The 17603-nt window shown below is 36.7% G+C and overlaps 1 protein-coding gene across 1 annotated transcript in view; it reads left to right on the top strand.

The window, feature by feature from the left end:
* The window catches only part of mRpS30 (mitochondrial ribosomal protein S30), a 77295-nt gene that overhangs the window by 24250 nt on the left and 35442 nt on the right, over positions 1-17603 (top strand). Inside the window, exon 3 of the mRNA XM_090394571.1 lies at positions 10454-10565. Coding sequence (XP_090250697.1) covers positions 10454-10565 — 112 coding nt within the window. The remainder of the gene's footprint in view (positions 1-10453; positions 10566-17603) is intronic.

Raw genomic sequence — 17603 nt, 5'->3', positions numbered from 1 at the left:
CTCCAAACTATCTAAATCATCCTGCAAAATTTTTGACATCCTGTGCACTCACTATTGCTCTACCTGACTTTGCATCATCAGCAAACAAATAAACACTTCCTCTCAGATCCTTTCGTATATCATTAATGAACAAATTGAATAGTAGTGGTCCAAGAACAGAACTCTGCAGCACACCACTAGTCACAGGTCATCTTTTGGACTCTACTCCTGAATAAACCACTCTCTGATATCGCTCCATCAACCACCCTCCTATCCATCTCACCAACCCTATATCCATTCCCATATGCTGCAGTTTACTGATTAGAATTCCATGTGGTAGCCTGTCAAAGGCCTTAGCAAGGTCCAGTAGATCATGTTGGAGGCTTAATGGATTTTTTTACAACACTCAAAAATAATTAAAATAGAATTTAATACTTCCTATATTTCGTCCTAGTCACTAGGACATCTACGGGGATTACAAAAACAATTAATGTAACATATACACAAATAACAAACAATACTAAGCCCAACCACGTGGGTGACACTAAAGTCCTATCTAGGTAGAGCACCCTCTAAGGGCAGTAGTAGGTGGCCTGGAATGTAAGGTGGGAACTCTGGTGATGAGTGTTTCCCAAATCTTCGGAAGCTTAATGCAAACGTATTTATTGAGATTTGGTTGGTTTTTGGGAGTTGCTGCTGCTTCTAAGAAAAGTCTCTCTTTCTTGAATTTGCTGTGGTGAAGCATGGTGGTTTTCTTCCATGATACCCTGTGGGTGGTGTCCAAAACATGGTCAGCCAAGCCTGAATGGCCATAGTAGTGTTTGAAGATGTAAGACTTGTGTTCCTCTAGACGGATGGATGCTGATCTGCCTGTCTGTCCAAAGTACGCCAGCTTACAGGAACAGGGTACTTTGTAAACTCCAGGCAGAGAGAGAGGAGGGAGCTGATCTTTCGTAGAACAGATAAGGGTAGCAAGTTTGTGGTGGGACTTATATGATGTGTGTAGGTTGTACTGTTTTAGTATCTTGGCTATTTTTTCGGATGTGCCACGGATGTAGGGTATGGTGATGGCATTTTTAAATTCTTGTTGACGAGAAGGATGGGGCATGGGGGAGGAGTTGATTATTTTTTTGATACTGTGATCGCTGTAGCCATTGGAGAGGAAAGTACTGTGTATGTGGTTAAGCTCAGTAGTTGTGGGCTCTCTTGGTAAGAGTTTTAATAATGCCATATTGTTGAGAGGGGTGGTGGTGGGAGAGTTTGTGAATGTATCTGTCTGTGTGTGTGTGGGTTTTCTGTATACAGTGAAGGTGAGTGTATCATTAGGCAGGCGTGTGACTAAGGTGTCTAGGAAGGGTAAACAATTGTTCTTTTCCTTTTCCTGGATGTAGACTATTGAGATGACTGAGGAAGGAGTCTAACGTGTCTGGGCCATGAGGCCAAATAGAGAACACATCATCTACATATCTTAGCCAGATAGAAGGGTTGAGTGGGGCTGAGTCTATGGCTCGTTTTTCAAAATCTTCAATATAGAAATTGGCAAGGGGGGGGGTGAGAGGGGGAACCCATGGCAGTTCCCTCTATCTGCTTATAGATTTTTTGTTCCAAGAGAAATACCCAGAGTTAATGGCAAAGGAAAAGAGATCTAAGATGTCAGAGGGAAAAACGTTTTCTAAGAGAGATAAGGTGTCAATTAAGGGAATATTGGTAAACAAAGAGGAGATATCAAAGCTTACCAATATGTCTGTCTTATTCAAGGTTAAATTTTCTGTGAGGGCTTTAAAGTGGGTCGAGTTTTTATATAGGAAGGAGACCTTCCAGTGAGGGGGATCAGAGAGTTGGCCAGCTGTTTAGATAGTCTATAGCAAGGTGCATTGGTGGCATCTACGCATCTACTATAGGCCTGAGTGGGGAATTGGGTTTGTGGATTTTTGGTAAACCGTATATTCGGGGGGGACGGAAGCAGAAAGGTTTAAGTTTTTTCGTGACGTCAGGGGCCAGGAAGATACTTTTTTGAGTAAGATTTTTAGTTTCTTAACTTGTGTTTTTGTGAGGTCGTGTTCTAGCGGGATGTAGGTAGCGCAATCGCAGAGGATAATGTTCATTTTACGATTGTATTCACTGGTATTAAGAACGACTGTGGCATTACCCTTATCCGTCACCCATGTGGTTGGGCTTAGTATTGTTTGTTATTTGTGTATATGTTACATTAATTGTTTTTGTAATCCCCGTAGATGTCCTAGTGACTAGGACGAAATATAGGAAGTATTAAATTCTGTTTTAATTCTTTTTGAGTGTTGTAAAAAATCCATTAAGCCTCCAACATGATGTCCTCACAGCACTTAAACCTCTACACACATAAGGTCCAGTAGAATCACTGTAAACCCATTACCCTTATCCAGTTCAGCTGTCACTGTGTTATAAAACATGTGCAAGTTACCAAGGCATGATCTACCCTTCACAAAACTATGCTATTCCCCCATACAGTATCCCATTTTCATCTATCCAATCCTGTATTTTCCTCTTGACTATTTTCTCCAAGACCTTGACAACTTTCTCAAGAGTATAGAAAATAAATATCAAGAAGGTGGCAAGACATTCTTTAGGTTGTTGAAGAAGCTTAGAAATAGAGGAAAGAGTGCTGTAAAAACACTGACTAGGTATGTAATCAGGAATACATATCCATACTTCAAGTAGAAAAAGCCATCAAAAGCCTGAAATGTAGATGATATTCGACCAGAAATGCTCAAGTATGGAGGTCTAAAAGTCTTACAGTGCCTACACTGCATAAATCAGAATGCCTGGACAGAGGAACGAATTCCAGATGATTGGAGTAGAGCGCTCATAGTACTCATATATATAAAAAAGGGAAATAAAACTGAATGTGAGAATTACAGAAGTATTTCTATACTGAGTGTTCCTGGTAAGATATTATTATTATGGGCAGCTCCAAGGAGTCCTTAGACTCGTCGAGGGAGGCCCAACATCATGTCAAGAACAACTATTCAACACTCACAGTATCTGTCATACTTCACTTTGAACTCATTTACAGTCATGACATCCACAACAGACTCTGGCAACTTATTCCACTCATTTACCACTCGCCAAGTAAAAAACCTAGCTCTAACACCCTTGCTAACCACACTCTTACTAAGCTTCCATGGATGGCGACTAGTCCTCCCATTACCAGTCCTATTCTCAAAAATATCTTCTGAAATAATATTATAGAAACCCTTCAGTAATTTAATATGTCTCAATCATATCACTCCTTTTCTGCCTATCAACCAATTTCTGCAGCCCACAAATCTTCAACCTGCTCTCATAAGGTTCATTCCATAGACCTGCTATTATCTTGGTCACTCCTCTCTGGATCCTCTCCACCTCGTCCCCATCAAGAATAAATCCTGGCACCCATATCTGGGCACAGTAGTCTAGATTGGGTCTTATCAAGGCTCAATTCAGAAGAACAATAGCCTGTTTGTCTCTGCTCGTTAAAGTGTTTTTCAACAACCAAGTGATTTGATGAGCTGATTTTGCCACTTTTGCGATATGTCCCCTAAACTTTAAATCCCTATCCACCAACACTCCCAAATCCTTGGCTTCATCAATCTCCTGGAGCACAGTTCCACCAATGTGATATACTGCTGCTAATCTTTTCACCCCAAAATGCAAAACCTTACATTTTTCCACATTAAATTGACATCCATTCTCCTTAGCCCAGTTCTCCAGACTATCCTAATCATCCTGCAAAATTTTGACATCCTGAGCATTCACTATTGCTCTACCTAACATTGCATCATCTGCAAACAGATGTGCAGTTCCTCTCAGATCCTTTCCTATATCGTTAATGAACAAATTAAACAGTAGTGGTCCAAGAACAGAACCTTGCGGCACACCACTAGTCACAGGCCGTCTTTTGTACTCAAATCCTGAATAAACCACTCTCTGGTATCTCTCCATCAACCACCCTCCTATCCATCTCACCAACCCTATATCCATCCCCATCTGCTCCAGTTTACTGATTAGGGTTCCATATGGTTTCCTGTCAAAGGCCTTGTCAAGGTCCAGTAGAATCACTGTAAACCCATTACCCTTATCCAGCTCAGCCGTCACTGTGTTATAGAACGTGAGCAAGTTACTGAGGCATGATCTACCCTTCACAAAACCATGCTGTCCCCCATACAATATCCCATTTTCATCTATCCAGTCTTGTATTTTCCTCTTGACTATTTTCTCCAAGATCTTGACAACAATTCCTGATATGCTGATCAGCCGGTAATTTTCAACAGCAGTCTTGGAACTTCCTTTATGCAGTGGAACTATTATTCCCTCTTTCCAACACCTTCTGACTAATCCAGAAGTGAGACTCAAATTAAACAAAATGGTCACCTTTTCTACTCACCTCCACTTCATTCACCACAATTCCCGTATAAGCTGTTGATTCTTCCATTTCTGCAATGTCACCAACTGGATGATATACTCTTTCAAAGCGCTCACTCAGTAATTCTACTATATCAACTGATTCGGTTACCTCCCTACCATCTGCATTCTTTAAAATCAATCTGCCGTATACATTTTTTCTTTTACTTGCAACATATCAAAAAAACTGTTTGGGATTCTCTTTAGCCTGCATGGCCAATTTTCTTTCGTAATCTGCTTTTGCTTTTCTTACCACACTTGTTACCATTCTGGCCTGGGCTTTATATCGTTCATGTGCCTGCAGGTCACCTTTCACCTTAAATTCCCTCCACAGTTGTTTCTTTTTTTGCAGCTCAAGCTTAATGGTGTTATTCATCCATTTAATCCCTACTTGATTTATTATTCGGACTCTAGGTATACAGTCAGCCATTGCCTACTGCAAACACTCCTTAACCACCTCCCATGCACTATCAACATCCAGCCATTGCAGTTTTACATGCCATGGCACTGAACCAATCAAACTCCTAAGCTTGTCCTACTTACCAGCCCGATAATTCCACATGTACCCTGTCTTAATTGTAAATTCCACACCTTTAACCAACTCCCAAGTCAAGACCCTATGATCACTCTTACCAATTGGTGACAACATGGTCATATTCGTTACAATCAAATCCTCAGATACAATTACTAGGTCAAGCACTCTCTGATCCCTAGTATTTTCCATTACATGCTGTCGCAGATAGTTATATCTTAATAACCACATAAAATCCAACTCCTTCCTGCCATATGTCCTCTCCTCCTCCTCCCTCCAATCAATGCTACCACAGTTGAAATCTCCCATAATAATTACCCTCCTTCCACTCATTTCTTCTATTTGCTTATGCATACTATCTCCATCACCTGGTCTATAGTAGCACCCAATGGAAAATTTGGTTCTGCTAGCCTCAATCTCACACCAAATGGCGTCAAATGTGCTCTTTTCTCTATCCTGCAATTCATCTTCTGTTCTCCTTGGCTGCAGCTCATCAGCTATCATCAATAATACCCCTCCCCCCATTTTATTCTCCCTATCATTCCTGAACACACTATACCTTTCACATTCCATCCCACTAGCTATATCATCTTCAGTCAGCCATGTTTCACTAATGCCAAGAACCTGTGATCTGGAAGTGCCAACCAAGGCCAAAAATTCTTCCTTCTTGTTCCTAATACCCCTAGCATTGGTACATGAATTGCAAGCTCCTGTTAGCCCCATCCCTACCTTGATGCCTTATACTAACTATCCCATTTTGATTTGTTCTCCTTCTTCTTATTCGCTCGGGCATATTATACTCATTCATACACTCAACTGCCTCCCTAAGGTCTGCATATCTGCTTCCCCCCCTTAATAAATCTAGTTTCCCTGATTCTGCACATCCACTTCATTCAACAACACTTCTTCAAGTCTCCTTACACCGAATCCATTCAAATGTAAAGCATCCATCTTATATAGATCCTTTCGCCCATCGAACTCACTCCGCATGTCCACAAATTCCACACCACTCATAAAGCACCACTCAAACCCACGCATAAAGTCATTTGCAATTATGGCCCTCCTTCTAAACTCTTCACTGTCATACCACAGCAAAACACTAATCATCCTAACTCTCTCACTCTTCTGTTTTGCTACCTCAAACAATTCCTTCTGGTCGTCTATCATTTCGATTTTATCTCCTTTCAAATCATTCGTACCTGCCACCACTATCAGTTCTTTCACCCTTTGCTTTTGCTCCCTAACAGACTCACTTACATCCTTAAAAAAGTCGCACCAGGTTGGTACAATTTTGTCAAATTCTCTACTATCACACCTCGTATACTAACAAATCTCCATACATCACTTGCTCCTTCATTTTGTTTACGTTCGCAATCATACTCGTAATATAGTTGAGAAACAGTTGAGAAGGATTGTGGAAGAGAAGCTTGGTGAAGAACAAGCTGGAATCAGGCCATATAGAGGCTGTCAGGATCAGATCTTCACTTTACGACAAATAGTCGAGAAAGCATGGGAATATAACAAAGATCTGTATTTAAGTTTTGTAGATCTGGAAAAGGCATATGAAAAAGTGCCAAGAAAGAAGCTATTCAAAACACTACAGTTATATGGCGTTCAGTGGGGCATTATATCAAGCAATCCTTAGTCTTTATTTGAGTTGTAAGTCAGCAGTTAGAATTGAAGGAAGTATAGCAAGGTGATTTAATGATAAATCTGTTGTCAGACAAGGATGCACATTATCCCCTCTGTTATTCATTATCTATATGGATCACATTATGAAGGAAAGTGGTATTAAACTTGATATCAAAATTGGAGATGTTAATCTTAGCTCTTTGCTTTATGCAGATGATGTTATATTTGTAAATGAATCTGCTTCAAGTCTACAAGATTCCCTGACTAAAGTGAATAACTGTTGTAATAGATATGGTATTAAGGTCAGCATTAAAAAGACAAAGACAATGAAAATAGGCAGAAACATTGAAAATATCAACTGCATTGTGAATGGAGAACCTATAGAACAAGTAAAACATTTCAGCTACTTAGGCACGATTTTTAGTGAAGATGGTAAAATAAATATGGAAATAGACAACAGAATCAACAAAGCTGGTAAGGTAGGAAGTCAACTGAATAAATATATATTGAATAAGAGAGAAATTAGTCAAAACACTAAATTAGCTGCATACAAGACAGTGTTCAAACCAATTTAACTTATGGATCTGTGAGCTGAATCAGAAGTAAAACACTTGACCAAAGACTAGAGACTGCAGGTATATGAGAAGCCTGAGAATGATTAAGGGCATGAACAGATGGCATCACTGGCAATATCATATTAGAAATGAGGCTATTAGGAAAGAACTTGACATTGTCAGCATTCAGGAATGCATTAGCATAGCTAATCTCAGATGATATGATCACTTAAACAGAATGGAGAGGAAAGATTAGCAAAACAAGTGTTCACTGTCAGGTTGGCAGGAAAAAGACCTAGAGGAAGACCAAGACATAGGTGGATTAATATGGTAAAAAGTGCCCTCTCTTCACACTTGTTGCTAGTCTGTAAACCATATGGGCATATTTTGATTTAAAAAAAAAAATGTTAACTGCTAGTAAATAATATGTCCAATCATTTGTGAATGGTCATCATAAAAGCTAAGGTATCAAACCTTCTAATTATCATGTTGTTTCCCTTTGACTATTATTTTTGTGCATTTATTTTCACATTATTGTAATATTTTGAAACATGTTAAAAATTATTCTAATTTTGTGAATATTTTTAAATAACAATTTTTTTAAATAATTTATATTACATTTTTGTGTTTACATGGTTATATAATCTACGAAGTATGTAGATTTAGATTATGCTAATTCATATTTGGTAATAATTATTTTCTCTGCAATAAATTAGAATTGTAAATCATTCAACAAATTTTCTTTGATTATTCTAATTTTCTGATTTGGAGGTGTATAAATCTACTTTATAAATCTAACACGTCATCATCCAGTTCTTGATAATATGAGCAGTCTTATTATTTGCAAACTTGTTATACAGTCAATAAAACAAAACAATTGCTCTTCCTTTATTTAAAAAATAATTAATTTCAGAATTAATGTTAAAACCCCATTTTCAGAAATTCAGACATCACGATATACTGTTGCACTTGGACAGCAACAATGCCAATCACACTCTTTAAACCTTGTTACAGGAGACTTAGCACAAAAGTTTCTCACCATATCAAGATATTGTTGCTACTTCAACTGTATTCATTGGTGCCATCAAAGTGAGCATAACTTCTAGCTAGTTGTGAAGCAAAAGAGTATGTATACTTTAGTAGTCGGTTACTTAAAATCTACTTTTGGAGCAGAGCTTCTATAAAATTAATAACAAAAAATGCTAGAAGATATGAAATTATTAGTTTGATATTTTTTACAAAGTGTGGAATATGCATAAGCATACCACATATCTCTACAATTAGTTCAAAATGAAATTAATTTAAAAAGCATGAAATTAGTTTTTTTTTTGTTTGTTTTTTTTCCTACATAAAAACAAACAAACATGTATTTTTATTATTCAAAGGGAAAAAATCTGTTTGGTGTGAATAACACCAAATCGCCATTTGAAGAACAATAGGACATTGCACAGTTCAATTAGAAAGACCAATTTTAGTTTGACTCTCTTTGTGACAAGAGGAATCTTTATATGTGCTTTTTTAGTTACAGATGAGTTAGTCAATCTCATATGGAGGTAACAGGATTTTTTCTCATGGAAACTTAGGTTTTTCTTCCCACATATAGACAAATCGGCCATGAGAACATGCAAAATTACAGACAAAATACTGTTGTTGGTGGTGATTTGGAAATGGCATTGTGTGTTAATGGTAGGTGGGGATTAGTTAAGGGAAATAGTGATTTGTTTGTCGTTGGAGGATTAAGTTGTATGGGAGAGGGGATAGCAAAGATGTTTGTAGTAGAGTGTCCTCCCATGATGAGGCCTTGAATGTGTAATAATAATAATAATAATAATAATAATAATAACACCTGGCTACATTGAGTACAGAAAGCAATATGGACGCAGTATATATAATGATACCAGTCAAGTGCATAATAGGATTATATTCAGTTTTGTGTTAGCCACTGTTTTCTATAGCCTGTATAAGCTAACTAATTAACCCCCCCAACCGGGCACAATGTCTATAGATGTCAAGCTAAATCTGGATATTATGCTCTAAAACCCATTGAATAACATGGATAAGAAGTGCAATTTGGTGTCACTATTTCATCCACATTGGCTGGTAGGGAGGTTAAAACAAATTACTGGTTTATTATCACATTTAGTTACTAGCTGCTAAAGTAAACTTTGTCCAACGAAAGCTCCCGACCGTTTGATTAGTAACTGTAATGACATGTAATGAGTATTTGGAGGAATCTATGTGACAGTCCTCTTTGGAGGACTGTTACATAAGAGCATACTGAGTATTTGTTTTGTCAGACTTATTTATTCACTGCATATTTCATCGCTCATCCCTTTCTTGTCTGTGAAGCTCATTTCATTCTAACGTGAGACTGCAATTGCTTAGCACACGTAAAACTTTGAAATGTAAAGCCCTTCCAGCTGTATCTTAGGAAATTCTGACAAGTTAACTACTGGTATTAGATTTTGAACACATGTATTATAGTGTGGTATTGAAACCAAATCCTAATTCTCAGTTAGCAGTAGAACCTGCCACATGAAATTCTTTGGATTTCTGTTCAAAAATAACAAGGCTTTATTCTTGTTTATTAAAAGTAACATCTTTAAGTGATTTTTGACTGAACAATACAAAGTTATCAAAATCTCACTTTATTATTAGTAAGCATTTGTCTTCATTCATTCCTCTGCAGAGAATGCTTTTTTTTTTCTTTTCTTTTTTTTTTGCATCATCATAAATTGCAAATAATACCTTCAAGTGCTGTTCAGAATATTATAATTTTCTGATTGTTCTTCTCAGCTATTACTAATTACACCCATTCGCCTAGATACCTGGTCTTCCTCTGGGTATTTTTATTTTCTTTTGGCTTATAAATTATTAACTTTATACATGATTGATTAAAAATAATTGTAATAAAGTTTATTAAGAGTTATTTTATTTCTCTGTACAGCTTGTCAATAACTTATGGACATGGATCATTTTCATATTTATTTTCCAAAATTTCATGTATTTACCTACATCATGTTATGACTTGTCATATTTTATATTACTTAATATAAAAATAAAAATATAAAAGTAGCTACTTATTTGATGATATTTGACTAATATTCCAGTAAAAACTTTCAAAACAAAGAGAAGCAAAATTGCATTTTTTTAAAAATGATGTACTAATATATTTATTGGTGCATCATTATGAAAAGCTAAAAATATTGAAGTAAAATAATTTAAATTGTTAATAAAATAATTCAACATAGAAAAGCTAACTTTAATAAGTTTAAATTAACTTATTTTGTTCTTATAATTATTTAATTTAAATACCTATCACCTTTTCAATTTTTAGTTTGTTCCAAGAAATGATCTGCAGTGTACATCACATGAGATTCCAGAGTTTCGATATAATCCTAAAGTAATGGGGCTGAAGCGTGAAAAACGATATATAACTAGTGTTCCAGGTAAATAAAAACTCGTCATTCTTGTTGATAAAATAAAGCCCAAATTTGAGGTAATGCATTAATCATTTCTTCTTTCTTATAAGAAAACCACAATGTAAGTTTTTAGTCAAAGTAAGTTCACTCCTTTTTTAAATTAATAAGAATGAGATGGGTGTGATAAAAATGTAACATTATAAATTCATTTAGATAGAGTGAAATTACATGCAAAAATACTACTGTAGATTCACTGTCTTATTGAAGTACTTTATTTTTTGGACCATAAGATGCACCTCTTTATGTAGAGAAATCGACTTAGAATTGGGGTGCGTCTTATGGTCTGAAGGTAGGATTTCCACATTTTCAATACGAGCCAAACACATGTATTGCTGCATATATAGGAATCCCCAATTTATATATGAAAACTTTACTGGTATCAATAATAGTTAGTGGGTGAGCGTATGTGGTTTTGAACATATGAAGTGATTATTAAGTCTTTTAAAAAATGCAGCATAAGTAACGTGATGGATGGTACTGAAGATGACTTAGTTTTTGAAGAGAGTGATAACAATAGTTCAGACAATAATATGAAAAGTGACAGTAATGAGATGAGTGAAGATAAACTGAATGCTGCTAGTACAAGCTATGGTAATAATAAATGAAATTTAAGGTCTGTGAATGTTTTTCTAATTTTTTTTTTTTTTTCTAAAAATTGTCTCATAAATTTGGGGGGCGTCTTATCGTCCAAAAAATGCAGTATCTTGCATTACAAAAAAAAAAAAAAAAAAAAAAGGAGGAAAAAAAGTGACAGTATAAAGTAAAAAGTATTTATTTCTTGTTTCTGCATGTTTTAGTGGCTTGCCATAGGCCATGTATTCACTAAATGTGTATCAATGCCATATTCCTTACCACATTATCTGGTTGCCTTCATTGTTGCTAAGTCCTTATACCTAGATTTTACAGTTATTGCACTTGTTTATGTATTATTCCTTGCATGTTTATCATAACTGAAAGCAATCTGAAGAAACATAGTCCTTAAGGATAAAGAAGACATTACTGTAATACTGGTATTACTTTGTTGACTAGGTTGATCAAGTGTTTAGTGCATCCACTCTCCAACCAGAAAACTGCAGGTTTGAGTTCTGCAATGGACATGGATGGATATTTGTCACTGTGTTGAGGTGAGGTTAAGAGATAAATTTCTTGGTGATGTGGGATCCCTCTGCTTATTGGAGGCATTAAGTGGCTTGAAAACATTCATATTTGGCATCTAGAACAGGATTTCTATAGTCTATGAAGAACAAAAAAAAAAAACACTAAATTTTTATCTGTATATGAAAACATTTTCATGACTACAGCCAAACATGGACATAAATTTATTGCCAACTTAGTAATAAATTATATTACACAAAAAATGTGTTATAAATTTCATACAAAGGTTACAAATTTCCTAAGGATGTTAAGGAATTAATGTACAGTACTTATAGAAAACTATTCAGAGAGACATTTCAGTGTAGAATATGTCCATCCTGAACTGATGCAGCTCCCACAGTGTCATACCATCCTTAGCACCAAGTGATTTAGGAATTCTTGAGACAAGTTGGCCCACTCCTTCTTCAGAGCAAGGATAAGGCCATCTTATCCCCCCATACAGTACTATAAGGCCTACAATCTTTTGTGGGTGGAGTCACATTAAAAAAAAAAAAACAGAATGGGAAGAAGGGTAATTTTTCACAATATGTATTGGGGGTGTCATGCAATAATAATAATTATGTATGTTCATTATATGTTGTGAAAGTGCAGTTCAAGTTACGATTTTGAAACTTTTGAGTTTCACACATTCTTAATACTAAGGGAAATGAAAGAAGTACTGTCAGAGCTGGAGAATTTAAAAGTAGCACTCTCTGGATAGGGTTTGCCCACCTTGCTTTAAAGGATATATATCTGCCCATACCTGATTTCATATTTAAGAATTTAGGGACACAGAACATGAATAAAGAATATTCATGTACAAAACTTGTACAGTTCAAGTTGCTATTGAATGTAAAGAAGGAAAAAAAAAAAAACTTCTAGTGTTCTTGTTGTGGGATTTTTTTTCTGCTTGTTCTGATTGCTATAAAGGTTGCAAATGGGTCCTCCACATTCTTGGAATGGTTAAGCCATCATTTTTGTTCAGATTTGGGTTATGTTTGAGCATTTCGCATGCTTCTTTAAATTTCCTCTCGGACCAGGTTTTGGTGCAGTGTAGGGACTTGGTACTTTTCCAATCAATTCTGTGGTATGTTTGGAGAGCATGATCAGAAAGGCCAGTTTTTCCAAAATGGAGGTATTTAATGTGTCGTTTGTGTTTGTCCTTCCTGATTGGGATTGTTCGCCCTGTTTCCCCTATATAATGCACATGTAACCTACCATACATAGGGGAAACACCATCCCAATTATGAAGGATGAACAGAAACGACACATTAAATACCTCCATTTTGGAAAAACTGGCCTTTCTGACCATGCACTCCAAACATACCACAGAATTGAATGGAAAAATACCAAGTCCCTACACCGCACCAAAACGTGGTTCAAGAGGAAATTTAAAGAAGCATGTGAAATGCTCAAACATAACCCAAATCTGAACAAAAATGATGGCTTAACCATTCCAAGAATGTGGTGGACCCATTTGCAACCTTTATAGCAACCAGAACAAGCAGAAAAAAAAAAAAAAAAAATCCCATTACAGAAGACTTGAAGTGTTTTTTTTTTTTTCTTTTCAATAGCAACTTGAACTGTACAAATCCAGAAGGATCTTAGTACATGAGAACTTTAGCAGAGTTTATTGTAGTTTTTATTATTTCATTTATTAATTATTAATTATTATTTTTATTTTTTTAAAGTTAATTATCACTAGAGGTCAGGCTAAGAAAAAGATTAGTAACAGCTTAGATTTAATTTAGCAGTATAGAGTGCAAGAGCATGTAGCTTGGTTCCCTATACACATGTATCCTTCTGATGATGACCTCAATACAGGGATTGAAACGTCAAGTGTTATTTTATTAATAATTAGTAAAATAATCATCTCAACACGTGTGTTTGTGTCGCTAAATTCTTAAATATGACTGCTGATCACCGTGGAACCTTAAAAGAAAGAGTCATCATAGCTGATTTGTTTCTCTATGATTACTCACTGCATTAAAAGATCTTTGAATTGCTGGAAATAACAGTTTTATAGCTGTGGAGGGGGATTGCACTAATATTATATTTGTTCATAAGTTTGTTTTTCTTTTTACAGATGTCATTGTTTTATTTCATATTATGCAATGAAAGCTCACTGTTATTTTTAAAGGAACCCATAAAGAATGGGAGCATTGAATGTAAAAAATGGAAAACCAAACATTAAAGAAGCATCTAACATCTATGTTCATTTTTCAAATGAAAAATTTTTTCCAGGAATGAAAATATTTTCAGTTACCTAAAAAATTTGATTTTGTCCAAAACATGACTGTTCCTAAAGGTCTGTGGGCATTTGTTAAACTTCCAAAAATTAATTTTATTCATTAAAATAAAATAAATTAATTTTATTAATGGATAGATTTGTTAATACACTTGTGTCCAAAAGCTGAAGAACAAACTACATTTTTACCTGTATATGAAAAAAAAATTTTCATGACTACAGCCAAACGTGGACATAAATTTATTGCCAGTATGCTAATAAATTACACAAAAAAAGTGTTATAAATTTCTTACAAATTAAATTGCACTACATTTTTGGCAAAAGTTACAAATTTCTTAAGGACACAGTTAAGGAATTAATCTACAATAGAAAACTATTCAGAGTGACATTTCAGTATAGAATATGTCCATCCTGAACTGCAATGCAGCACAATGTTGTACCATGCTTCGCATCAAGTGATTTAGGAATTCTTGAGACAAATTGGCCCACTCTTCCTCCTCCAGAGCAAGGATAAGGCCTTGTTTGTTTGTTTTCTGGATGGGGAATTAATTTCGAACAGCAATGCATATCTCCCTGTTGCATCCCAACAGGGGATCTGGGGAGCATTCTGGTTGCTGGTCACTTAATTAGATTAATATCCTTGGTCTCCAGAAGTATTTACAGTGCTGCACCACATCATACACAAGCAGTAGAAATACTTCTGGAGACCAAGGGTCTCCAGAAGGATAGCTCACTAGGTCAACATATCTAATTGTTGACCTAGTGAGCTATCCTCAAGGATATCTCAAGGATAGCTCACTAGGTCAACAATCTAATTGTTGACCTAGTGAGCATACCCACTTTCCAACCAACAGGTCGTAGGTTCAAATCCCACTGTGGACATGTTTGTGATGGTCTTTAGGTAGAAGATGAATTTCATTGCCCAGTGTGAGACCACTGTCCCACTTATTGGAGGCCTGAAGTGGCTAAAAGTTCTATGTTTCATCTCCAGAGCAGGGTTTCCGGACTATTATTATTATTACGGGCGACTCCAAGGAGTCCTTAGACTCACCGAGGGAGGCCAAAAACATCATGTCCATCACAACTATTCGACATTCACACAGTGTCTATCATACTTTGCCTTGAACTCATTCACTGTCATAGCACCCACAACACACTCTGGCAGCTTATTCCACTCATTCATCACTCTAAAAGTAAAAAAACCCAGCTCTAACACCCCTACTAACCACACTCTTGCCCAGCTTCCATGGATGTCCCCTAGTCCTCCCACCACCAGTCCTGTTCTCAAAAATATCCTCTGAATTAATCCTATAGAAACCCTTCAGCAATTTGAATGTCTCAATCATATCTCCCCTTTTCTGCCTATCAACCAATTTCTGCTACCCACAAATCTTCAGCCTGTTCTCATAAGGTTCATTCCATAGACCTGCTATCATCTGGGCACAGTAATCAAGATGGGGTCTTATCAAGGCTCGATACAGAGGAACAATAACTTGCTTATCTCTGCTTGTCAAAGTATTCTTCAGCATCCAAGTGATTTGATAAGTTGATTTAGCCACTTTTGCGATGTGCCCCCTAAACTTCAACTCCCAAGTCCTTGGCCTCATCAATCTCCTGGAGTATAGTTCCACCAATGTGATATACGGCTGCTAATCTTTTCACCCCAAAATGCATAAGCTTACATTTGGCCACATTAAATTGACATCCATTCTCCTTAGCACATACCTCCATTCTATCCAAATCATCCTGCAAAATTTTGACATCTTCTGTTCACTATTGCCGTACCCAACTTTGCATCATCAGTGAACAAATGAACCGTTCCTCTTAGATCCTTCCCTATATCGTTAATGAACAAATTAAACAGCAGTGGTCCAAGAACAGAATCCTGCGGCACACCACTAGTCACATGCCGTCTTTTGGACGCTACTTTTTAGTAAACTACTCTCTGATATCTCTTCATCAACCACCCACCTATCCATCTCACCAACCCTATATCCAATCCTATATGTTTCAGTTTACAGATTAAACTTCCATGTGGTATCCTGTCAAAGGCCTTAGCCAGGTCCAGTGGTATCACTGTAAATCCATTACCCTTATCCATTTCAGCCATCACTGTGTTGTAAAACCTGAGCTAGTTACTGAGGCATGATCTACCCTTCACAAAACCATGCTGTCCCCCGTACAGTATCTCATTTTCGTCAATCCATTCCTGTATTTTACCCTTGACTACTTTCTCCAAGACCTTGAGAACGACTCCTGATATGCTGATCGGTTGGTAATTTGCAACAGCAGTCTTGGATCCTCCTTTATGCAGTGGAACAATTTTCCCCTCTTTCCACCCCTTTGGGACTAAACCAGACCCGTGACTCAGATTAAACAATAAGGTCAAGGGCACTGACAATTCTTTCACTACTTCACATAAGAGCCGTGCTGATGTACCATCCAATCCAACAGATGTATTCACATTATGGTTCTGTAATAGACTATTCACCTCCACTTCATTCACCACAATTCCCATATAAACTAATGGTTCCTTCATTCCTTTCACGTCACCACCTGGATGATATACTCTTGCAAAGTGCTCGCTCAGTAATTCCACTATATCGACTGATTCAGTGACCTCCCTACCATCAGCATTCCTTAAAATCATTCTGCCATGCACAGTTTTTCTTTTACTAGCAGCATATTGAAAGAACTGTTTGGGATTCTCTTTAGCTTGCATGGCTAATTTCCTTTCATAATCCGTTTTTGCCTTTCTCACCACACTCGTTACCCTTCTGGCCTGTGCTTTATACCGTTCATGTGCCTGCAGGTCACCTTTCTCCTTAAATTCCTTCCACGGTTGTTTCTTTTTTTGCAACTCGAGTTTAATGGTGTTATTCATCCATTTATCCCCTACTTGATTTACTATTCGGACTCTAGGTATACAGTCTGCCATAACCTCCTGCAAATGCTCCTTGACCACTTCCCATGCCCTATCACCATTGAACCCCTGCAGTTTTACATGCCATGTCACTGAACCAAGCAATCTCCTAAGCTTGTCATACTTGCCAGCACGGTAATTCCACATGTACCCTTTCTTAATCAAAAATTTCACACATTTAGCCACCTCCCAGGTCAAGATCCTATGATCACTCTCGCCAATAGGTGGCAACATGGTCATATTCATTACAGTCAAATTCTCAGATGCTATTACTAGGTCAAGCACCCTCGAACCCCTAGTATTTTCCATTATATGCTGTCTCAGATAGTTATCCCTCAGTAACTGAATAAAATCCAGTTCCTTCCTCACATGTTTCCTCTCCTCCTTCCAATCAATGTTACTATAGTTGAAATCTCCCATATGTAAAAATAAATTTTTAAAAAATTACAAAAAAATTTATAAAATTGAAAAAAAATTCCTTAGCCCACTCACAGTACAATGTACTACAGGTTTAGTAATAACCTTTCATGGATGGTAACTGCATAAGGAACATCATGTTGAAGAACTTCATTGCAATATTGTTTACCTGTCATAGTCTCTTTTTCCAGCACTCGTAAATAGATGAGTACATTAAGCATTATGCCTCCCCACACCATATCAATCCCTTTCAAGTCTAATCTTTAGAGGTGCCTGTGGCATA

The sequence above is a fragment of the Typopeltis vanoorti genome, chromosome 6, assembly GCF_054136105.1.
Source record: "Typopeltis vanoorti isolate ZY-2024b chromosome 6, IOZ_Tvanoo_1.0, whole genome shotgun sequence".
Taxonomy (NCBI): Eukaryota; Metazoa; Arthropoda; class Arachnida; order Uropygi; family Thelyphonidae; genus Typopeltis; species Typopeltis vanoorti.
The sequence above is the reverse complement of the archived record's forward strand: the minus strand, read 5'-3'. Positions and strand labels throughout refer to the sequence as shown.